This window comes from Astatotilapia calliptera, chromosome 1, assembly GCF_964374335.1.
Source record: "Astatotilapia calliptera chromosome 1, fAstCal68.1, whole genome shotgun sequence".
Classification (NCBI taxonomy): domain Eukaryota; kingdom Metazoa; phylum Chordata; class Actinopteri; order Cichliformes; family Cichlidae; genus Astatotilapia; species Astatotilapia calliptera.
This window is the reverse complement of record NC_137422.1, coordinates 26,783,804-26,809,017: the sequence shown is the minus strand read 5'-3', so window position 1 is coordinate 26,809,017 and position 25,214 is coordinate 26,783,804. Positions and strand designations below refer to the sequence as shown.

The 25,214-nt window shown below is 41.6% G+C and overlaps 1 protein-coding gene across 1 annotated transcript; it reads right to left on the bottom strand.

The window, feature by feature from the left end:
• Positions 1-4,902: 4,902 nt before the first annotated feature.
• Positions 4,903-24,408, bottom strand: urb2 (URB2 ribosome biogenesis homolog). The gene is made up of 12 exons (XM_026170857.2): positions 24,275-24,408; positions 22,512-22,662; positions 22,247-22,423; positions 20,890-22,016; positions 20,653-20,791; positions 17,120-19,562; positions 16,278-16,438; positions 15,925-16,035; positions 13,009-13,251; positions 9,749-9,845; positions 7,984-8,117; positions 4,903-5,316 (listed from the first exon to the last, which is right to left on the bottom strand). The coding sequence occupies exons 2-12, from the start codon at positions 22,635-22,637 to the stop codon at positions 5,119-5,121; spliced, it is 4,956 nt and encodes a 1,651-aa protein (XP_026026642.2). The 5' UTR covers positions 22,638-22,662; positions 24,275-24,408; the 3' UTR covers positions 4,903-5,118.
• Between the last annotated feature and the right edge of the window lie 806 nt (positions 24,409-25,214).

The following is a 25,214-nucleotide window of genomic DNA, read 5'->3' as shown; positions in this document are numbered from 1 at the left end:
CACATTTTTTTTAAAAGGTGCGGCCTCTTCAGACTTCATACCTCACACCTTCAGAGCTTTCAAGGAGCCAGAAGAAGTCAGAAAGAGCCAAAACAACAGCATCCAGTGTTTCTGAGAACAGCTGAAGACGTGCACGGGAAAACCTTTAACAAGACATTTCCTGTCTCCGTTGTTACCTGCAGTTTATGCCTCATTTGTGAAGCTTTTACCGAGGCAAGCGGCACCTCAAGGGAACGAGGTTTTTTTTTCTTCCTTTTTTTTGTGTCCCGTTTGGATCTTTAGCCATCAGAATTGTTGTCTTAAGGCCAAGAAAGATGCCAAGCGGATTTATTTTACCAAGTGGATCATCATGGCCTTGCCATATTGGTCCATTTGATTGACCTTTATTATAATTATGAATTTATTTTATTTTCAGTTGCTACAAACGGGACAGACATGACTGGGGGATAGGACAGGGAGAAAGAATGAAAGAAAGAGAGGGAGAGAAAGAAAGAAAACCAAAGGGGAGAAGAGGTTTATAAAAAAAACAATTCTCTTGATCTGCGCTGTGACACTCCTGTAAATAAAAACGTTTTCCATTTATGCCATTAACGCAGAACCTGGAAGACGGGAGTTTTCAGACTGATCGATGCATTATGAGAGGGTAAGTTCTGTACACGCAGGCACAGTGATGACGAGTCCATTTAGTACTTTTAAAAACACGTATATCTGACTACTTAGGGTTGTAAGAAAAAAAATGTTTTCGATTAATTTCTCCCCCCCCAACATTTAAAAACTGAGCACTTCCAGTTTTAAGAGACATCAAAGCTCCAGATCTGTTATTCAAGCACAAGTCACGCCAATATGTACAGTATATCTCTGTAAATACTGAAAGAGTTCGACTCTAGCCCCCCCACCCTTTTTTTCTTGACAGTTTTGCATTAATGTTTACAAACACTGTCAGTTTAAACACTCGCTCCAAAGCATGAAAATCCTAGCTGTCACTTACTGCCAGTCTTTGTCGCGCGGCTGATGTATTGAAAGATAGAAATATTAAAAGAACAAAACAAAAAAACTGTTAGATCAGTGTTTCTAAGAGGAGGGAGGGTCACACAATGGCAGATTTAAACTGCTCTTCATACACTTTTAATGGTAAATAGGCATGCTTTCATCGTTAGATGAACAGTTTTAGCAGCTGCAAACAAACAGAGCATGTACGATGAAAGCGTGTGTCTAGATGAAAGCTGCGATCATATAATAGCAATATCTGTCTTGCCAAAAAAGTGCCCACCGTGCACTATAAATCCAAATAATGAGTATCACTTTTTTCCCATTGTAAAACAGCTACAAATCCTATAGATCGAATCAACATTTGGTCTTTTTTTAAACGGTTAATTCATCAGCTTTTCCATCAATAGGCAGCGTTTTTTCCTGGAGCTCTTCTTATATGTATAACTGAAACGTCTCCTTTTTCTCTTGCTTTACTCTTTATTAAATTCTGGATGTTTATCCACCCAATTTCCACCTGACAATCAACATTCTTGACGCCGACCTTCACTTTGCATCTTTTCTTTTATCCAGCCCAGTTTTGTGTCTGTTTTCATTCAGGCATGTGTTGCTCTGGCTCACCTGTGAAGTGTGTAGATTTATTGCACTAAGTTGAAGCCTCTACACTAGAAACGACAATAAAAAGTGGGCTCAACACTGAGCCTAGCAGTCTGAAAGACACGCGGATAACCTGCAGCATCTCCCCTTTGAATCGGTCTCTGTAGAATACCAGCCTTTCAGATCTTCCCACACATTTCCTGTCTGATCCGCTTCTATATTCAACTGAATAAAGGCAAAAAATGCGCACAGAATTTTGCGACACATGAAATATCGAGCCCTTTGAATGTTTCACAAGCATTTGTCCCCCTAAAATCTGCAACAATGTCATATTTTGACTTTCATATTTTGATTACACATATGCTGTTGTCCGCTATGAGTAAGTGCAGCAGATGAAAAATAGCAACATGCCCAGTATATCCATCAGAGAAAAAAAAAAGAAGGATTTTTTCTCCATTTTCTAATTAATTATGTATTCATTCATTTATTCTTTCTTATGTAGGGCTTACAGTCAGGAAGTCTCAGGCTAAGTGGGTGAAGAAAATGGAAGCAGGTGCGCTGGCTTATAATCACATTTTCAGTGGGAGGTGGTTTTGCTAATGAGCTTCTGGTTTTCAAACACGGTGTTAAGATTTCCTGTACTGACGTGATCACACCGGCGGTTAATAGCCACAGAGGACACAGGGTTGATTTCAGAAGTAGAGGGGCAAATCGGCAACCAACGCAAAGTCACTGCTGCAGGGGCTTGAAGATCTGCAGACTATATTAAGAAACATCATATCATCATGTAAGCCGCAGCACCAGTATGATTTCTATGTTTCAGTGTCGGTGCTTTGTTACCATTGCGAAACAGCTGCAAAACACAATGATATGATCTGTGCAAATGAATAAATTTACTTTAAAATGGTAGAAATATATCCAAAAATTGCATGTGGTGATTTAAAAGTTTCAAACTCCAGCAACATATTTCCTGCCATTGCTCATAAAGATGCTGAAGGGTGGAAGAATTTTGAGGAAGCATTTTTAATAAACTTACAAACTTAAAATTAATATATTTGTTACCATGCAATGATTGAAACGCAAAAAGAATACAGGACAAAGGAGTCATTTAAAGTCCTGCAATCACACATGTGCTGTGTCTTTAGGGTTCAGGGTGTAACTAAAGTGATCTCCTTGCAGTTTTGTATGCATTAAACAGATATTTATATGAGGTGCAACTGTGTTTGTGGTACCTGCAGGTCTGGTTACAACCCTCCTCAGGCCACTCCACGCAACTGCTTTACTTTACATAATCCTTGTAACTCTGCTAGTTCGAGCTGTTTAAATGTTCACAAAGGTGATGGTAGTCAGCTGTGGTGGTGCATAATACATCATGGAGCCAACACACACTCGAGACGCCGATCAAATAAAAAAGAAAGTTTCTTCTCTGTCCTCTAAAATATAAAAGGTATGATTTTATACATCTGATGACTTTGGAGGTTAAAGGTGCTTCTACACCACGCTGTTTTATTCTTTTTGAATAAAAACCTTCATCCAAAAGAAAGCAGCTGAATCTAACTTTTCAAAGGTTTGAAGTTTAAGTGAGTCAGTTAACTCTTTGGTATCCAGGGATGCTTGCTTGAGTTAACAATCTGTACATGTGATTTACAGGCAGGTATCCAACCATGAAACCAACATAAACAAAGTATGAGACATTCCCATGAAATTTCAGAGATATTTATAAAACTGGACAATTTAAACTATCTGATCATCAATGGATGTGAACTATTGTGCAAGAACATGTCTTCTAAATTCAACTGTCAGATACATTATCATATATATTAATATTCAACAAGCTACTGGAAGGATTCCTGTTTTTTGGAGGGTGTAATGTCAGTCTATCACTGAATGTGTTCCTGTGACTGGTCAGCACTTCGTGGAGTGGGTGGGAAGTATTATTCAGCATTGTCTTTATCTTGAAAAACATCCAACACTCTAATACCACCAGCTCCACCCCCACAATGCTACAGGCCCTGCAGATCAGTTTATTGAGTCTGTTGGCATTCGCCACCCTCAACCTTCTGCCGCAGCATACAACAGTATAGAAAATGGGACTGACCATGACTTGTAGACAATCCTGAGCATGTTAAATGACCTCCGCCACCTCAGAAAATAGAGACGGCTCCGAGGTATTTATAGTCCTCCGCTACGTCCACCTTGACCCTCTGGATTTCTGGTCTACTTAAAGTCTGCAATTATTTTCTTGGTTTTTGTTGCACCACATGACAAAGGAGTCCACCAAAGCCCGGTACTCTGTCACATCACTGCCACTGATGCATCCAACCACCTCAGTCATCAGAAAACCTCTGCAGATGGCAGGTCTCTGTTCAGTGGCTGAACTCCATAAAGAGATGGATAATACTGGATATAATCAGTAAATGATGCTCAGTTGGTATTAAGGGGACCAAAGTGTGGCAAGAAAATATCCCTACACCATTACACCACCATCAGACTGATCCACTGATACAAGGCAGGATGGATTCATGCCGTTTATGCCAGCTTTCTGCCAAATGTTGCACCAGAAATCCAGACTTATGAAACCAGGCAACCTTTCTCCAAACTTCTATTTTTAACAGGTTTAATATCTCTTCACACCTAAATGAAGGACAGGTGTGTAGGGGGAAAACATCTTTACACAGATAAACTTCACACACTGTCTTGCATAAATTGCATTTTAATCCAATTTAACTTCATTGAGTGAATTAAAGGTCACGAAGGTCAATTTAAGTCCAGGTTTTGTGAGCGTGAGTGAACTGTAGGCTTAGTTTCCTTCTTTTTAGATGGCAGGAGTGGCGCCCAGTGTGTTCTGCTGCTGCTGTAGCCCATCCAGGCTTTAAGGTTTGACAAGCGTTGCTGGAGTGTGGTTCAGAGATGTTCTTCTGGATTGTATTAAGTGGTTATTAATTCAAGCATTCTAGCCATTTTTCTGTCACTCCTGACATCAACAAAGCATTTTCATCGATAGATCTGCTGCTAACCGGACATTTTCTCTTTCTCCGTTTCTCTGGAGAAAGCAGTGTGGGAAGATCCCAGTAGATCAGCAGCTTCTGAAATACTCAGACCAACAACCGTGCCACATTCAAAATCACTTAAATCAGTTTTCTTCCCCATTCTGATGTTGGGCTTGAGCTTCAGCAGCTCATCTTGACCATGTCTACATGCCTAAATGTATTGAACTGCTGTCATGTGATCGCTTGATTAGATTAGTGGAGGTGTATCTAATAAAGTGGACAGTGAGTGTATTTTGTCTTGGTTTTGAAGACAGGACTTCTCACAACATTTAACAAAATTGCAGAAATCATATATTTATTGTCTTAGGTACAAAATCCACCGTCTTAATTTTACAATAAACTCCGAGGAGCAAGAACATCAACAGTGACATCATATGGTATACAAAACTGATTTTCTACTTAAAAATAATCAAACATAAGCAGAAAATCTACTTTTGTGTAATTAAACTGAAACCTAAACTGAAACCAAAGGCGATTTGGGCAGTTAAACAGTGTACTTTTCCTCTCCTTGCCTCTGTGCTTTGTGATAGTGGGTGTAGCTGCCGTACAGCTCGTTGAAGACCTCCCTGACTCCCATCGGCAGTCCTGCCCTCAGAAACTTGATATCCTGCTCCTTGCACAGGTCCAGTATCAGATAGATGCCCTCAGTAAGATGCAGCTTCACGTCTGGTCGCAGAGTAACCTGGAGAGGTCATTTATGAAAGAGGACGAGACAGCAGAGACAATAAGAGATACAAGAAGAATTTATATGAATCTGAGGTCAGACATCATTTGCTCATTTCATAAATCACATCTGTGTTCCAGCGAAATGATGATCCTGTGTACACACATCTCTTCCTCTCTGTTTTGCACTTAACAAGGTCAAATTTGCATAGGAATATGATACCGTATGCTGCAGATTTTATAGTAATAATCAGCAGTTTGCGTCACTGTTGCTCCAAAATGCGCTAAAAATGTAAAAAGTTGTATTTTTAATCCCACGCTGTAGTTTACATATGAAATTCAGTACAGGGTTTTGCCTGGGGGATCAAGTATACGTGGCGTCACACTGCTGCAGAGGATTTTTTAGTTTTCTGAAAATAGGAAGGTCTTACACGTTTCATCTGCACCTGAGTGACAGAAGCAGAGCAACGTGTTCAGCCAACGACGGGTGGAGCTGTCTTACTCTAATAACACGTAAAATAGTCAAACAACAATGATTGTGCTCAGTGGACCCTGCACAACGAGCCAAGTGGATATTCAATATCGTCTGGTTATTCATCTCTGTTACACTACACTGCCACAGACGCACAGGTGTAACACACCATGACCTGATGCTATCAGCGGTGACCGCAGTCTACAGACCTCTGACAATGAGCGAGGAGGTGATGGCTGCTCTGTGCTGCTGACTGTACCTGTTTAACGATTAGATAAAACCTGAGTCACATAATGATAGGCTTCACACATGAAGGAAACAACCCACCATGGGGATTTCTGCAAACAAAGCAGTCAGCAGCACATAGTAACTGCTTTGTGTGCAGAAAAATACGAAACTGAGACAGAAGAGGCAGAAAATGAACATGATAACCAAAGCTATGTAAAGCACTCGTCTATTTCCGCTTTTTATATTTACATTCAGTGTTTACTTATAAAGCACTACTTGTTTTTGCTCGAAAATAATACAATTATATTCAATTTTTTATGGTCCAACAAGCATAACAGAAAACCCCCAACATGTGTTTATTTTTCAGGTGATGATAGGATAAGATTTCCTGTTCTGTTTTCTGGTCCTTGTTTCAAAATACTAAATTTTTTTTGGTATTTTCGGCTTCTCGTTTATATGTTTTATTTTACTTCCTGACAGAGTCCAGCTGATGGCTAGGTGTGCGTGTGTGCTCAAACCGGGGATCCTTCATGCATAAGACAAAAGTGTTAACGACTACATGCAGAGCGACAACTGCACAAAACAACCGATGGTTTTGAGATTGCATTTTGCCAAACAAACGGCCTCTTTTGGCCTCAGCACAGGACTGTTTACTGGCAACCAAATCCTGCTCATCATATAACTCTACATAGAAGAAGGGCAAACAAACAGAAACCACAAAGCAGAAAATCACCAAAATCATGCTCCTTGTGACCAGATTTTACGCATTCATACGCATGCAAATATCTGTTTAAACCTAGATCAGTCTATCCTGTGACTGATAAGTTCGAATCGCCCCTTTGCTCATCACGTGAGGTTTGGAGCTTTGCTCAAATCTACAATTCAGCACTTTGCACACCGACGAGTAGTCTCACAGTGGATTGCACATTTGTGCAAATACTGTCTCGATCTTCACTGGTCCTAACCGAGGGGAAACAAAACTGCAGTTCCTCCAGGTGTCACTTGAGGCTTTCTGCAAAAGCGAGTCAATCCCCATAGATTCCCGTATTAAAATGCCTTAACGCTACAGTATTAAAAAGCATATTTACAGGGTGATATGAAATCATAGCTTTCCCACTCATACAAACTCCATGTTTGGTGATTTAATTTAATAAACTGTTGATAAAATGTTGCTTTGCTGCTCCACAGGAGGTTTGCTTCAAAGAGCCACGAGGAGAAGCTCTGACACAGAGGCAGCTAAATTACAAAGAGCACAGAGTCTTTAAACTATTCCCATAAGTCCAATTTTAGGATTATTAGATGATTTACGGAGTACAAAGAATCCCAAATATGACTTCCACGCTATTTCTGTCTGTCTGTCTGCCCGCCGGTTTGCTCATTTTCTTTTTCCCAGTATGCGACTCGACTGGAAACTGCTGAGTCGGGCTGGCGTCATGTTAAATACAGTCTGGCAGCTGAGAGCAGCCGCTCTCAGGAGCCAGACGTGACTCACTGTACTGAGGGAGCTTCACTCCAGCACTCAGAGTTACAGTAATCCTGGACCTGTTCACTGAGATTTGTGAACATCTACAGTTTGGCCAATGGAAATCACCGCTTCTGAGCGTCAGCGCCTCCATCGCTCAGCTCAACGGCTACCAGACAAACTGGGCTGGATCAAAGGATCATCTGAGATCCTGCTGCCTCTTCCATACATCAATGTCTGTGTGTGTGTCACTCACAGCTGTAGAAAATCACAGGGGATGACAGATGGGGAACTGTCTTGGCTTTCTGTAATACTATGAGTATGTGTGTGTGTGTGTGTGTGTGTGTGTGTGTGTGTGTGTGTGTGTGTCTGGCATTTCATTGCTCTGTCACCAAATTGTAAAAACCATCAGAAAGAATATGTTTCCAGTACAAATATTAGTAAATCAAGACACAGAGAACATTCATACTGTGTGTGTGTGTGTGTGTGTGTGTGTGTGTGTGTGTGTGTGTGTGTGTGTGTACCTTCTGCAGCTCTGTGACGTACTGAGCCACCATGAAGGCTGAGAGCGCGGTGAAGCTCTGAGCGGCTGCAGCAATGTGAGAGTACATCCTCTCTACGAGCCTGGAGCACTGGAAATACACATCACTGTCTGGACCTTCAGAAAACAGAGAAAGGTGTTCATGTTATTCAGATGTTCATATGTGGAATGTAAAGATATTCTTTACTTTACAAGATTCTTATTTTATGTTACCCAAACCAAACTAATGATCAATAGATAAACTGGAGCGTAACACTGCATTGACCGGCCGGATGTTTTCAATGACAGCTGGAGATACAAAGCTGCAAATCCATGATCTGTATATAAAAGATGGACATTAGTAATGGCTCGTGTCACAAGCAAATTGAGCTGTTTTAGCTTCTAGGTGATCTTTTAAGAGCATTGCCTTCTTAGTGTCTTGAAAGCAGATTTGATGATACAGCACTTTATCCTCCATTTTGACTCTAACTGGGGCCATAATTTGCAAAATGAGCACCACGTTGCACTTACAAAACTCAATAATCTCATAATGAAAATGTTTAATGAACAAAAAAAACCAAAGAGACATTTGAGAGCACGCCGAAAATGTCGTCAAATTTTGCTAACGTGGCCTGTCGTTTTGGTGGCCGATCGTGCGCCTCTCAATTTTTGCAACTTGCCATATTATGGTTGAAGACACGAGCGTAACAGTGCAGAAGCCCAGAGAGTGACAAATTATACAGAGGATGTTGCAGCGACTTCCTGTGAGCTAACAGCGGTGTAAATAGAAGTGACAGTGCAATGATGTTGCGCACCACACAAAGCGGCCAATCCGGTGGCGTACCCGCACCTTAAACTTGAAAACAAGGTGACAACAAGCCAATCTATGTGCTTTTCTATTCTGTTATTCTGTTCAGCTTCCTTCACACAGCTAAAATCATTAAGGGAAACACTTGATCATCAACCTGTGCGCACACTAAAGCCTTTTTTGGGGAGTTGTCTGCCACCAATGCAGGGAAATGGATTCACAATAGTTTATGTTACCTAACTGATCAGGTGTCCCCTTAAAATCTCTGATTAGTATATTGTTGTATCACACTGAAAGAAGCTGGATAGGTACATCCCTAGAAATGTCCAGTTCTTATATACAGTCTGTGCTTCAGCCTTTTTTCCATTTCTTTAATTACACAGTGAAGCATTAATCAATCATACATGTTTATTTCTACAGATACAAGAGCCTGAGGACAATATCATCATGGTGTGATTGCAGCATTAAGACAGCTGAAAATTTAAAGCTAAACCCCAGAGTGCTCATGCAGCACTCTTATTGGTACAGAGAATAGTTCCTATGGTGACTAAGTAGGAGGTTACTGCAAACAGAGGTCTTAAATTTACAGTGGATTTAAAATGAGAAAATGAGCCTGTAACCTTCTCTACTTCTGGGAGGCTACTGCCAGAAGTGTTGAAACATGTGTGGGCATAGCACAAAGTTTGTGTCAGCTCCAGATTACACAACGCAATTTATTATTCTTCAGTAATCTGCAGTGTTATTTTTTGTTGGGAGGACGGTAACAAAACACAAGCCACATCTGTAGTGAACAGTGAACGCTAGTACAGCCCCTTCATCAGAGTAAAGCAGACTGTTTTTCTGGGCCTTGAAGACATGATAACGTTTCCTGTTATGTCTTTCACCTACAACTTTACACTGTGCAGTCCTAACAGCCTGACTGAGCTGGTTTGGCCACATTAGTGAACGATGTTAATGTTACCTGCGTCACCGTCTCCTCTTTGCCGACCTTCCTGCACAATAGAAGCCACTAGACGGTAGAAGACATTTAAGAAGGAGGGAGCTGCGTTTAACATCGCCTGGAAACACACACAAAAAGTAAACAGTCAGTAACATATATCTTAATAGGTCATACTTCTGCCTGATAAAACACTGTTATACTGCAATTGCTGAAAAGCAATAGATCCTGGCAGAAAACTGTAGACTCTTAAATTCCCAGAAGAGTCATTAGATTTATTCTTGAGGATTTGCAACTGACTTTGGATTATGTTACATTCCATTCACACCACTAATGCAGCATTAACATGAATTGTGCTCAACCCGACCTAAACTCATGAATTACTGTCATATGTGTGGTAAAACACTCAAAGGAGGACAAATGTTACATGTTTTTAGGATCTGACAAACACAGAGCAGAGAACTGAATCCAAGACGGTTTAAAAAAAAAATGGACTAAGCAGTCCTGACAGATCCATCTGTTATATCGCTTTCACAGAGTTGTAACGGAGCAGCCATAAACTTACAGCTCGCAAAATGACTGAGGTAAAAGTTGGATTCCCGCGAGAGCTACGCATGCATTTTTGTCTGTACCTTGCTCCCTTCGGGGAGACTGAGGCAGGGAAGGAGAGACGGGAAGAATATAAATGAGGAAGGGATGATGTCACCAGCTCTGGTTGGAGCTCAGCAACGGTTTCCATCGACTTAAACCTGCTCCATGCCAACCTACCCGGCCTGCCAGCTCCCCGACCTCTCCCTGCTGAGCCTCCTCCCTCACACCTCTCTGACATAACCCTCTTTTCTATTTTGTCTTGAAACTTCCCTCATGTATCACGTTCTCCATCTCCGGTTTTATCCTTTAATCTCTTTATCGCTTATCTTTTACTCCTGTCTCTTTCTCACTCTGCTTTCCTTCACTGCCTCCTTTTTCCTCCCCTCTTCCCCCTTCTCTTAGTCGTCTTTTGTCCTTGCAAACATCTGATATCACTTAGCTCGTTCATGGCTGGCTTTATTTAACACAGCTGCCCCATTTCAGCCCGGCTTTGTCGCTGTTACTGAACAACAAACTGTCAACATTTTAGATTCAGAAAAACTGAAAAAATTATCGCATTAACAAAGCCGGAGCAGAATAAAGCGTGTGGGCCGGGATGTAGATGGCTCCATTTCTTCAGGATAAAAAAAAAAGTTCATTTTTACGACCTTTTGGGTGCAAAGTGAACACTCCCAGTACAAGGCAGAAAAAGTAGACATCGTGATGTTTTCCATGCAGCTGGTGAGCTGCAATATCCTTTTGTTGAAAGCGGAATTCCTTCGAGGCATCCTGTGAGCTCAGCGGCACCACATACCACATTTTCTTCAAATCAAGGATTCAAACCAGCAGCCTTGACCTACAGAGACCTTCATTATACAAGTGTGTAGGTCTGATTTCATAAGTCGGGGGCAGAGTGCAGGAACAGCTTTTAAAAAGTACCTTTTTAATGTTCTTTAGCTGTACAAAAGCATCTTGTAGAAATTTATTAGAAAATTATCTATGAGAATTAAACTGCTCATTCAGCTTTTTGCAATAATAATGTAAGCGAGCAGCCGCACCCAGCAGCCTGGCTGCGCATTACAGGCAGCAAAGCCAAATAAAAACCTGTTTGGTCAGAATGCATTATGAATGTGGTGACAAGGAGTTTGCAAAGTATTTTAAGGTCTAGATTTACGAGTGAAACTGGGCGGTAGCTGGATGGTTACACAGGATCTTTGCCTGTTTTATGAAGTAGACAATGATGGCAGAGTTCATGTTTGGAGACAGAGCCTGATGGTTCTGAATTTGAGTGACCATTCTAAAAAAAAAAGTAGGCGCTACCTTAGGCCATAAGTCTTTGTAGAAGTGTACTGGAAAAACTTCTGGTGCTGAGAATTTATTGTTTGGGAGATGCTGTAGAGCTTCGTGGAATTAAGATATTGAAAGAGGTGAATCCAGAGCCGCAATCTGTTCATCATTTAGTTTCAGTAGATTTATATTGTTAAGAAATTCTGAAATATCAGCGTCGGTGGGATTAATCTGTGATGAGTATAAAGCTTCATAAAAGTCTTTAAAAGATTTATTTATTTGTTGTGGATCATGAGTAATGTTCCCAGTGGAATCCTTTATAGAATGAATAACTGTTTTTTTCACCTAAACGTTGAAATAAAGTCTTATTTGATATCAGAGCGGTGTGACACTTTGATCTTGTTGTCGGTACTAAAGTAGATCAGCAGCGAAGAGTGGCCTCACATCAAGGAGGTCATTCAGTGTTTGGAGTCCAGCTGCAGTTTACATAAACCTTACCTGCTGCTGAGTTATGGCTGAAAAACGATCTGTGTTTCTGCAGTAAATTAATTAACTGCTCATCTTTTTGCATAAAACACCAGGAGCACATAAACTCTTGAGTCAAGGCTAAAAACATCTTGTAACAGGTTAAACTGATCCTGAACTTTGGACACTGAAATCTAATCAGCTCATCTGCAATTCAAAGAGAAAGTTTGTTTGCAATTTGAAAATTCCCTTTAAGACATTCCAGAGAAACTTTCATTACTGTTCGCATGTCTCTGCCCAGGACACCAAGATGTTCCCAAGCCTATCGTGAGATCCTGGGCTCTCCAGTCCCTAACAGATCAGCACAGCGTCAGTATCACTGGTACCAATCCATCCATCCATCTCCTGCTCCATTCTCCCCTCCCCTGACCCAGAGTGAGCACTCCACCCTTTTCCAGCTGACAACTATGGTCTCAGATTGGTGCTTATTCTGGTCCCAGTCACTTCACACTCTGCTGCAAACTGCCTTAATGCACACTGAAGGTTATCACCTGATGAGCCCAGAAGAACCATGTCATCTGCATACAGCAGCGATATGATCCCAAGGGTGGCAAAGTGGAAACCCTCTGCTGCTTGGCTGCAACTAGAGCTTTGCACAATGTGAACAAAGCTCTTGGCACGCCTGTACAGGAACTGTAGGCAAGTGCAGTTTAAAGAACATACTTTTTCCACATTTCCAAAGCCACTGTCATGTGCATTACAATGTTCAGTGTCTATTTACACGCACAACACCTTGACATGGTCAACTATTTTAGAGCTAAGCAGCAGTGAAACACATTTTATATAATTTAACTGAATAAGTTCTCACTTATTAAAAAGCAATCCCCTATGCCAGACTGGACCCTCTTACACACTGCATGTTTCACACCCCTGCACCACTTCTTTTACCTGTCCCTTCATACCTGAGGATGACACTGGATGATGGCGAACAGCGCCTCGTGAACAGCCAAGAAAGCTGAATGATAGACTGTTGGGGTCATGTGGTCAAGGGGGACTGACTGGAGCGCTCCAAGAATCAAAGTCACATGATGAGGGCTGGTGATTTGCCCCTCCCCCTGTCGAAGCAGTGATGTCATCGACATTATCGTGGGAATGGTAAAGGGAAGGGTCAGCGAGACGTCCTGACTGGATAATCTCACTAAGAACTGTAACACAGAAAGACAAAGACACAGTAAAGGTTCGATAGATGAACACGTACAAACAATGAGAGCAAGAAGCTACAAAAATCCAAGCCTTCCAAACATTAAAGTATTTCCTTCACAACTCATCTTTTTTTTTTTTTTTTTTTTTAAAGCTTTCTGGATGTAATGAATACCGAAAATACATATTTAACAAAACTGACAACAAAAGGCTGTTTCACAGCAGACATGACTTCCCACAGCAGCACAGGTGTGCCTAACAATATTAACAATGGACCTGTTCATCGTATTTTAAGGTCCCATTAAATCAAGTCAGTGACAATGAGCCAGCATGCAAAGCAACAGAGTCCACATTCACAAAGTACTTGGCTCAGAGTAACTCCCAGAAATGAAATTCCAAGTGTCAATGTTTTCTAAGGACTGAAAGTTTGAACTAAACCCTGCAAAAATAACAGCTATTTACAAATATCTCAAACACCCAGGAAAGCCCTTAAGGTGAAAAACCATTAGGAGTACTGAGGATGATTTTTAAGAGAGCAAAGGCCACGGCCACAGCAACCCCCGCCCACGCCTTCTAGCAAGGACATTACATATTTGCAGTTTGCATTTGTTGACTGATTCATGGTGTCAGCTCATGCAAAAAACACAGTCCACCGAGTAGACAGGTAGAGCTGGAGATGAGGCTGGAGAGATGGATGACCTCATGAACTATTCATGCAGTGAGATTTTGATCACGTGGTTATAGGTGACTAACGGTGATTACATAACTGCAGAAACGACTCAGTGCATGCATGCAGGCACGCCTCACTGGTGGGCTCTGGGAATTGGTTTAAGAAGGAGAAATGTTTTCCAAACCCTGGAGTAGTCGTTATTTTGCACTTTTCCATATTACAAGCCTACATTCACACACAGTTACACAGCACTTTATTGTATGACATTAAAAGCTTTCTACCTACCACACACATAATAAATAAAGAATAAATAAAGAATAAATAATATAATTTTAAGATTTCTAAAATACTTGTGTTTCCTATGTTTTTAACTGGTGGTCTAATACATTTGTTAAGCATTGTAATACTGTACTAAATAAATGCAAACAAAAATATAACAATCGGCATGTAAATTAAAGTAGTTTTGTGTATTTCCAAAGAGAAATCGTGACAAGTAACCACCATTAAAGAGCTGAAGAAAAAAAGATTTCAATAAAATTCTGCCTCTTCACTTAAAAGAAGAATTTAATTAGAATATTTTATGCTTTTGAACAGGCTCTCTCTCACATGTATAAAAATACAGACTTGACAGATAACAAAAGCGTGAGTGAGGGGATGTGTGTCTATCAGAGCACTCCGTGTGAGTGGGTGGGGGTCTTGATGAAAAGGCCAAAAGAGCATAAGTGAAAATTACAAAGAAGATGAACAAAAGACTGTGGCTGTCTTTGGGCGCTGGTGGCTGTCAAGCATTAAAAAATTACAGGCATTTTTATTGAATAAAAGAATAAAAAAGGTCCCATGTACTTCCAGCGCATGGTCGCTAAAACCATCACAGATGATGAGCCGGAGATCGGACTGTCGCGTCTCATCATCATGGCCCAGTATCTGCTTGTCTTCACTATAATGTGAATGTTAAACTGATTATTCTTGTTTAATGGCTTTTACCTAAATAATAATAAAAAAAACCATAAATCCTAAACATGTAAGCAGTCATTTAACTTGTAGTTTGAAGCCAGTTCATTTTCCAGTCACAGTTTCTGACTCTGGCCTCAAAACAAAGCTGGCTTCATTTCGAGGCGTGCCCCACACCCATAACCCCGTTTGTCATCATTCCAGTGATTCCACACACCAGGTGTGCAAACTGATTTAACCGTCTTTTTTTGTGAAACAAACAACTGATCAATGACACACAGCATTCCCGCAATAACACAAAAGGTTTTATATTCTTTTAGCTTGGACAGCAGCTCCTCCCGACAGGCAGGCAGGGAAACTACGAGCGTGAAATGCATTTTGTTTCTAAAACACTGTCCTCACTCTCTTCATGGTGATCTGGGACATTTTGGTGGTCTGGCAGAGATTTTAATACCAATTTTAAAAATTACCGCAGTAACCCAAAGTAGGTCGTTAAAATTAGGGGAAAAAAATCATAATAATTTTAAACACAGTTCAAACCAGCATGCTATTGAACTGAAAAATGTGCATACATACAGGGGATGCGATTAAACTTTAAATATGATTGAGATTAGACAGAAGGATCAGAAGAAGCACATGTTTTGGAGCATAAACACCATGATGTAATCAACTGATATTCCTGATGGTTTACAGCTTCCACCTCAGCCTCTCTGCAGGTGCAGGTGGGGCCAATAAGAGACCCAGGAAGCATTTGACTTGCACGTCTCAAGAGGAAACCACTTGGGAAACAAAGCTGACGGTAGCTAACACCGAGCGCCGCCAGAGGCAGTCCAGTCGACTGACACAGGCAATGCAGAGAAAAAGGCAGCTGCAGGCAACAGTTAACAAGCCTACCAGAGGTTGCCTACAGTCTCTCTTACTGTCTTTATTGTACATTTAAGGGGCCCCTTTTAAGTACTGTATATATGTGCATGAGTAAAGTGGTGCTTTTGTGTGTGTGTATTCTCACTGCATTAAACTCTGTATGTGTTCGAGTGTGAGTGTTTGGTTTTCTCACCACCACAGCAGATATAATCTGTGGTGCAATGAGCCACAGAGCTCTGGAGCAGGTTTCAGGCAGCTGACAACAGGACAGCAGCTTAATGGTGATTACTGCAGATAGTGCCTCCTGGAGAGCAGCAAACAGATAGAAGAGTTTGAAAAAACAGTTAACACAGAGTATTAAACATTCTTATTCACTGTGGGGAAAAAAAAAAACCAAAATCACAACCTCCCATTTGTCAGGTAGATAAAGAGAAAGCCTCTCATCTAAAACATTGTATTAACAACACAGAAAAATCTAAATTGTGCAGATTCTACAGGTTTTAAGATCATGAAATCTGAAATAGGAAAATTCAGTCTCAGCCTCACCCTGCAGTTTCCTGCCCTCAGCTTGCTAATGTCCAGTCCTTCCCTGATCGTCATCAGCAGTAGATTAAATCGACTTGTGGTACTTTTCGCCACCAAGTGGCGCAACAGCTCCTGCACAGCCGGCTCCAGCTCACTGAGGTCAGTTGAAGGCAGCCAGGGAGCTGAAATCAAAGAGATCGAAAGAGATTTTAGCAAGAAAACAGAATCATTAATGTGCTGCATTAATAATAAATCAGTCCATTCAATAACACGATGGATGCAAGCAATGGTTGCTTCACTGAGTGAATGGGTTAAATGCAGAGAGGAATTCCCCCACAGGGAACAATAAAGTACACATAAAATATACTGATCCAAACAGAAATGTTGTCACTAAAACTGACAAAGGCAACAGGGAGACTGGTTTCATAAAAAGGGGTTTATCAGGCTTTCTCTTTTATTATTTTATTACTTTTTGATCTGTGTGATGTCAACCAGAACAGATATTCTTAATTAAATATTCTTAATTGTGTTTGCAAGGAGCAGCCAATCAGAAGAAAGTTGCACCAAGGCCCCAGGATAAGTTGTCGAACTAAGCATCATGTAAAGCTGCTCTAGTGGAGCCCAAGAATCCTCTGCAACAGAATTCAAATTCAAACAACTTGAAATTTAACTAGCTGGGTTGAATCTGACTGTCGTACGTGCGACAGAGAAAAGCTCATTTTCTTTAACAGATGGCATGAAATACTCCCTTAGTTGTATTCCTGTGTCAATGTGTGCGATGTGCAGAGGTAATTACTGAAAGGACAACACTGACTGATTGCACAGGTGAATGAGATGTTTGTTTTTAATATGGTTGCATATACCTGTCAGTAGCCTGTGCACAGTCTGCAGTATCTGAATGTAAAGGTCATCCAGCTCATTTCTTCCCTTCTTCATCCCTCCTTCCTCCTCCGTGTCTTTTCCCTCCACCATCTGCACAGCTTGGTAAAAGGAGGACAGGAAGCGGAGAGAGGAAACCAGGAAGTCCATGGGCCTGGGGGCAGAGCTTATTTCTTTAAGGATCTGCTGGCAGAAGCCCTGATAAAGGCTCATATGAGTGAGCCTGGTGCCACTGTGCTTGTTCTCATCCTCCACTGAGAGTGAGGACAGCTCAGACTGCAGCATGACTGTTACGACATCTACTAGAAAAGCTTGACCGAGGATGCTGGCGGGCTGGTTCACCCCCTCACTGAGAGTTTGGGGCTTTAGGACAAACTCGACAGCTGGTACCAGCGAAGCAGTTATTTTTGCAAGTATTTGGGTTAAAATCTGATCCAGTGCCTTGCTTCTTCCCAAATTGGAGATCATCACTTGGGAGAAAGAAGTCACAGATGCCAGCAAAAGATGAACTGATGACAAGGAAGCCCCTGAACTGGATTCAGCATTTTGTATGCTTGTCACTTCCTCGCTAGTAAGATAGGAAGCAAACTGGTCCAGGTTGAGTCGAACACTACTGTTTCTGATAATTATCAAACTGACTAAGGTCTGTATGAAGACCTGCACCGCTTTGATAAAATCCAACCAATCAGTGCTGCATGTGGCTTGAGCTCTCGCACTACTTCTATGCCACAGGAGAGACGACAAAGCGGCCTGCAGCAAAGTACTACCGTGCATGAGCTTCAGAACACTTTGGAAATTCTTACTCTCTAGAAGATGAGTGAGAACCCCGAGCAGCTTTCCTAGGAACAGAGCATCACCTCCAGATTCTGTCATCCTCTCTGGCTTACAGGAGGTGGAGGTGAGCATAAAGAAAAGCAGGAGGAACACACAGGAGAGATCCTCGGAGCTCAATCCATCTGGATGTAGGATTGTTAAGATTTGAAGTAAGCCTACCAGCTCCCTGCTTTCTGTTTCAGTCAGCAGTACAAAAATCTCTCCAGTTTTAGAGGATGTCAAAATATCCTCAACTATAGTCTCTTTCTTCACCAGCGTGGGCAGAGGCTGACTGGCATCTCTCTGTGAAGAGACTGCCTCTCTTTCTTGAAATGTCAGAAGTGTGGAACAAACCTCGGGTGTATGTGCTGCCCCGAGCACACAGATAATCCTTTGTGTGAGCGACCAAACTGTGGCGGAGAACAGTGAAGGCAACTCAGCAAGCATTGGGCTTTGAAGAAGCTGCGAAGATATGAGGGAGACGGTCAGAGAGTCGGGCGGCAAGTCTTCTGATCCGTCTGTCCGTCTGTTCAGAAATGAGCTGATAAGTACGTCAGCTATGCAGCGCACGTCTTCGCTGCTCAGGTGGCAAAGGATCAAAGGTAAGTTGGTCGTAACAAGATACCAGTGCGCTGCAAAGTAGGAGCTGGTGGTCACGCTGCTGATCTGCCTGTCCCACGCCTGCTCTCCATCCAGACTCACCTCCAGCTCAGATGTAGCTAAAATAAACTGTGCTGACCTTTTTAGAAGCGCTGCGGTGCTGGATTCGCCTAATAACACGTCGTCCAGCAAAATCTTCTTCATCTGCTGTAAAGTGAGGAGCTTGAGCAGCATGCAGCTCATTGGGCTGTAGGAGGGGGACGGACGGTGACAAGCAGGTAAGATGTCACCTGATAAAAGACTCTCTATGTCAGAGATTGGAGAACTAGAAGGAGCTTCATCAGGAGATGCATATTTGTAGCAGTGCATGTGGAAGAGTGTATCCACCTCCACCCAGGTGTATCTGAGCAGGAGAGCTGCCTCCAGGGTCTTCTGCTCCCACAGTGCTCCAGTTTTAGACTCTGAAGGTTTCTCTTTGAGGTTCAGACTTTTTCTGCCTTTCTTTGAGGCCTTCTGAACTGAACTTGTATTTCTATTCTTCTTCTCTGTTGAAACCACACGTAGTAACTCCTTTATCAAGCTCTGAAACCCCTTCATTAGGTCCTGACTCTGCCTCACCAAGGGAACAGGAGAGGCATTGTCTAGAGTCTTCAGATTGAATAAAACAGCATGAAGCAGCTGACTGAGGGGGAGGAGTTTGAGAGAAGCGTCTTTTCTCTCTTGGTCCTCATGTTCTCCATCAGTCTCCATTCGCTCTCCCTCTGTTTTCTCCTTCACCAGGTCAGGCAGTATGTATTTCCTAATGGCCTCCATCACCGATGAACAGATCTCTAAAACTTGGGATGGAGGTGTGTCCAGAAGGCAGGTCCTGAGAGAGGTGGAGATGCTTTCAGGCAGAAGAGGAGGTCGAAGGTCATCCAGAGCAGGCTGGCAGATCACTGACACGAGCTCAGAGAACAGACGAGGCAGCTGACGGAGCTTAGTGTAGGTCTGGAGGAGGCTGCACACCATGAGCTGTTGGCAAGTAAAGTTTCATTAAAACATCCCCATCTGAATATTCATAAATTAAAATGAATAAACTCAATTCTTAAAAAGTTGGTGGTGCTGTATAAAATGTATATTAAAACAGAACACAATGATCTGCAGATTTTATAAACTCACAGAAAAAACACAAAAACATATCAAATGCTTACATTTAGACATTTTCACATGTCATGACAAACATCAGCTTATTAAAACATTAAAAAAGCAAAGAGTTTTAATCTCATAATCTATAATACATAATTTCAAAAATTCAGGGATTTTGGAGAAATCTAACAAAGGCTAACAAATCAACACTGGATGACTGAACTTTGGACCGTCAGTTAGCCATCATTCTGTCATGGAAATAAGGAACACTTCCAGAAATCCAGAAAACTATTTTGTGGTCAAACAAATCCAAATTTGAAATTCTTTCTAGAAAACACGAACACTGCGTCCTCTATACTAAAGAGGAGAAGGGACCATCTGGCTTGTTATCACCGCTCAGTTCGAAAGCCTCCATCTCTGAGAATATGAGTGTGCATTAATGCCTATAGTATTGGCAGCTTGCACATCTTGAAAGGCAGCATAAGGGCTGAAATGTATATACAGGTTTTAGAGAAGCATGACCTATCTAGGTGACATCTGTTTCAGGGAAAGACTTCCTTGTCTTCCTTCCATATTTCAGCAGGTTAATCTGCAATATGCAGTTTAGCAATGCTACAACTTTATTAAAGCAGCATGGCTTCATAGGAGAAGAGGGTCCAGGTGCTGAGCTGGCCTGCCTGCCTGCACTCCACACCTTTCATTAAGGGAAAACATTTGCACATAATGAAATGAAAAATATGACAAAGAAAACCTGGGACTGTTGAGCAGCTAAAATCCAATATGAGGATATACAAAGGTACTTTTTCTCAGTTTAAACAGTTAATATGTTTTCTGTGTTCTATTGTAAATAAAATATGGGGTTATGAGATTTGCAGATCACAGCATCTCAACTTTTAAGAACTGAGTTTGTAATTAAAAACACTGATTTATTGTCCTTTTTTTTTTTATTTGTAAAATATAAAAGTTAAATGAAGACCTGTCTGGCGCGTTGCACTCGTGCTTCCATGCATTCGGCATTAATCCAGGCTGAAGATAAAAGCTGGTCCAGATCTGGCTCGAGAATCAGATGATTGAGACTCAAAAGCACTTTCAAACAGCGGTACCACGATGGAATGCTGAAAGTCAAGACGGGAAATTTTTCTATCATAAGAAAAGAAAATTATTCTGTAATTTTATTGGAATAAAAATGTTTTACAGAGAAGTTGTTCTTTACCTCGGCTGGGCCTCGTTGAAGAGCAGTTGTCCCACGGCTCTGTAAAAGTTGAGCTGGACGTCTTTGTGTCGTATCCTGTCTGCGGCCACATTATAAATACCGGTCGACAGCGCCTGGCTTAGCAGGGACTCCACAGCCAGCAGAGCCAGGTTCCAGTTCTCTGGGGAGCTCATGGAAGCTGGAGGTGACTTCTGCTCACCAAGATGAAGATCTAAAGTTGGAACTAATCTGCTTAGAAAGTAGAAACACAGCATCCTCTGCTCCTCCTCATCTTCTACCCTCGCTTTCCCGTACTTTTCCAGAAAAAACTTAAACAACAGACACAAAGCACTGGACTTCACAGGGTAATGTAGTGATGGCTCACAGTAACCCCGGTCGCTCAGTTTGGAAAGTACAGCGTTGACAGGCTTGAAAGGCCCCTTTGTGCCTCTTGAACCACGTTTCCCAGAATCCTCTTTAGGTGGAAGGAGCTCCTCCTTGTACAAGTTCAGGTGCTCAGAGGGGAAGAGTGCCAACTGAAGGATGGAGTCCATCTTCATGCGGATGTCTCTACAAAGCTGTTGACGGAGACGCAGGTGAGCGAGACGCGCTGCAAATTCTCCCGAGGTCAGCAGGTGCCGGAGCAGGACGAAGGGTTGGAGTAGGTGGTTTGTCACCATACTAGAGACTCTGCTAGGATTGGCTTGTTGTCGCTGCACTGACAAATACGATGACAGCACCTGAAGCAACACCTCAAATAGGTTAGCTGAATGGAGGTTTTCCTTTGGCTTGGAAGAGGATTTGTCAACGTCCGACTGTGGCTGATCTACTGAACTGCCATTCAGCATGTCCATCTGGGAAGTCTCCATATTTGTTGCAGGTTCAGTCTGAAGACACTCGGCCATCGATTCATCGTGACTTGTGACAGGCTCCTTCTTTAGGTATTCCATGGGCAACTGCTCCTGCAGCTCACGACAGGCCAGCGAGCAGAGCTTGGCCAGCAGATCAACCATAAGTTCATACTTAGATGTAAAAACAGATGAGAGTGCAGGAGAAGAGAAAATGCACTGACACACGCTCAGTATATAGGACACACACCCCGACAACTTGGAGCCAACGTGTGCGCACTTCTGCAGCTGGTCAAGCAGCTGGAAGCAAAGAGAAAAAGCTGTGAGTAAAACTTCCACTTGTCAAGTTAGTAATTCTGGGACCTTTTAGTATAATTGCGTCTTTATCAATTCATGCTACAACTGTAGTATTAACCCAGAACTGTGCAGGACATGCTCTTACTATCTTCTAATGACACAAGACAGAGTCAGAGGAGATCACATGTGCTGTTATATCACAGACATGATTTCTGATTTAACTGCTGGAGTACCTGTGCCATGTTGAGCTTGAGAGTGATGGTCTTTCCCTGCTTGAGGAAAGACTGGAGCTTCCGGCTGTGAAGCACATCATCAAGGTAGCACCACAGGCCTTCCAAGAAATCCTGGGAAAACTCCACCTTTTTACTGTAGTAGAGTGAGAGGGCATGGGTGCACCAGTCCAACAGCACCTACAGACAGATTTAGGTTAGCTGCTGCTTAATACACGCCAAAAAAGAAATTACCGCGCTACAAACATTCACAAGCTTCCACTTTTACCTGTTCTTTGTTGGGCAGCAGGCACTGTGAGGAGATCCAGGCAAAACGTGCCAGCTTCAGCTTGTTATCCCATGGAGTCTGTGGGCTCTTTAGTTTCAGGTGGATACCCGAGTAGATGGCAGCCATCGCTGCAGCTGCTGATGCAAAAGGTCTGGAAAGACAGGAAGAAGACAAGGAGTGAGCGGTTACACAGAGGAGAAGAAAGAGGAAACCTGGATATTCCTGATAATCATTAGTGATGGTGAAACCAGCTAGCTGGGATTATATAAGACAGACAAGGAAACAGAAAGAGATAAGTAAGGCTTTTCCTGACTCTTATTTTATGCAACAATAATTGGAAGTTTTACTTCATTTTATTTTTATAAATAGATGCTATAGAAGTATGTAACTGTCTGTCAGTTATAAAGTAATATTCAGATCCTGTTTTTTATATAAAAGGGAAAAAACTATTCCATCCATTTTTTTAGTTTATTAGCATCCTCCAAATAGCTGCGATAAAATGAAAAGAATTACTATACACATGAAGTAGTTTAGTGACAAGCAAATTAAGTTTGGCACAGTGTTTAAACAAGCTGTCTGAAACAGTTAACCACATCATTTTAACTTCAAAGCTTTTTATATGTATTTGTCAATACCCTGAACTTCACCTACTCCTACTTAAATAACAGGAAATAGTGTCAAGAGTGAGGGGATATAGTGTTCTATAGAAGTGGCTGCTTGACTTTATTTTAGCACCAATGCGTGTCTTAGTATTTGTGACATATGTTGTAATGTATATATACACATATATATGTAATGACACTGTGAGTTTTACCTATGAACAAACAGCAAAACAGTTGTGTTAGGCTTCATCTAAATTATCAGACATCAGTTATCCCCATCATTGCAAACTCTCTGTACTCACTAGACTGCTCCCCATCTGTCTAACATCTGGATTACAACCGGATGTGACTACATTCAAGGCGGGTTTTTTTTTTCACTTTATTGATCAAACAACTGATTATTTATATCTATTAAACTAATTATGAGCACAAAAAAAGACTGGAAATAAGCTGGCTGGTCTGACGAGTCTCAATTTTCTGCTGTGAACTGCTGTGATCAGCTCTCAATTCAATATGGTCCCCTTTGGGATGTGGTGGAAGACGAGATTCACACAGTGGTGAGGAAATGCACCTGACACATCTGCAGCTGTTGTGTAATACTATTATGTCAACATGGATCAAAATCTCTGAGGAATGTTTTCAAGATGAATCCACGAAGATTTAAGGAAGCTCTCAATGAAAAGGGGATCAAATCCGATATTAGCAAGGTGCTCCTAGTGAAGTGGCCTGAGAGTGTATCGCTTTGCACTATTTATAAGCAGCCCGAGAAGTCTTTACAGCAGTGATAAATTTTTCTTTACCGTTTTAAACAAAAGTCATCAATTCATAATCTAGAACTGATCGTTTTTATGCATTCTGTCGTTTTATATTATAGAGTACTTGTTGTTCCGAGTTTATTTGCCCATCTGTCGGAGTTACTTTAACTTATAAAGTAAAAAAAAAATCATTTATAAGAATGATAAACCAGTAGAAGTCCCATCACAGAAACACACACTGACATGCTTAATGCTAACGGCTAGCTACGCAGCATATATTGATACTAACATGGACTAATCCCGGTGCTGCTAGCCGCCTGCACGCATACAAATCAGCTCAGAACGTCTGATTTACTTGATTATTACCATCGACCCACATCTGACAAATTTAGGTCTTTCAACTTACTGCTTTGGAATCCGCACGTGTCTCCTGTTTTCTGATTTGAACGACCCCTCAACTTTCACCCTGCCGGCCCAGGCACAAGCAATCGAGAGACGATATGAACCTGTCGGCCAACGGAGACTGGAGCTGTGTCCCAATTCAGGGTCTGCACGCTTGAAGTACGCGCACTACGCGTACTACGTACGGTGCGTACTATAAGTACGAGAAGTGCGGAAGTGAGAGGCTTGTGAAATGGGACGGTATACGCTTCGTCGCGCTGTTCAGGTTGCCTAGCAACCATGATACTAACCGCGAGACACCTTACATACAGCATTGTTTGACAGAAATGAAGGAGAAAAATGTTTTGTTGGTCATTCATTTTTGTCATGACATCACTTTGATTAGTTGAGTATCTGAGGCTGAGACCACGGGACTGTAAAACATGATTGTTGGGCTTCATTTCTGTGCTGAACAGTCATTTAAGATTAGTTAGTAAATAACAATTAGTTAATGTTGTTCATGAGACTAAAATCATCTCACTGTGGTAATGTAAATATAATATGGCCAATATTATAGTATTGTCAGATTATTATGATATATATATATATATATATATATATATATATATATACATATACATATAAATAAAGTACAAAGTATAAAGTACAAAGTTGTTATGAAGTCTGTCACCCTTTTTTTCTTTTTTCCCTTTATTTATTTATCCTTTATTTATCTTCTTATTTCATTGTACTGTATATTGTTACTCTTATTTGCCTTGTATGTCTACTGTACAAACTGAACTGGAATGACTGACTGTTCGCTTTATAATTTCAATAAAGTTTGGAGAAAAAAAACCTCTTCGGCTGCTCCCTTCTGGCAAAATTCTCCACACCCACCGCCGCGCTATGAATTGTGGGATATATGGGACCACGAAGCGTGCACCGGACCACGCTTGATATTTGGG

Bases quoted from the DNA above. Each gene is read 5' to 3' on its own strand.
- urb2 (XM_026170857.2), bottom strand. From the start codon at position 22,637: ATGGCTGCCATCTACTCGGGTATCCACCTGAAACTAAAGAGCCCACAG. The intron at 20,792-20,889 runs GTAAAGAACAAC...CTTGACTTTCAG, and splicing joins TTCAACGAGGCCCAGCCGAG to CATTCCATCGTGGTACCGCT. The intron at 8,118-9,748 runs GTAACATTAACA...TGTTTTCTGAAG, and splicing joins AAGAGGAGACGGTGACGCAG to GTCCAGACAGTGATGTGTAT.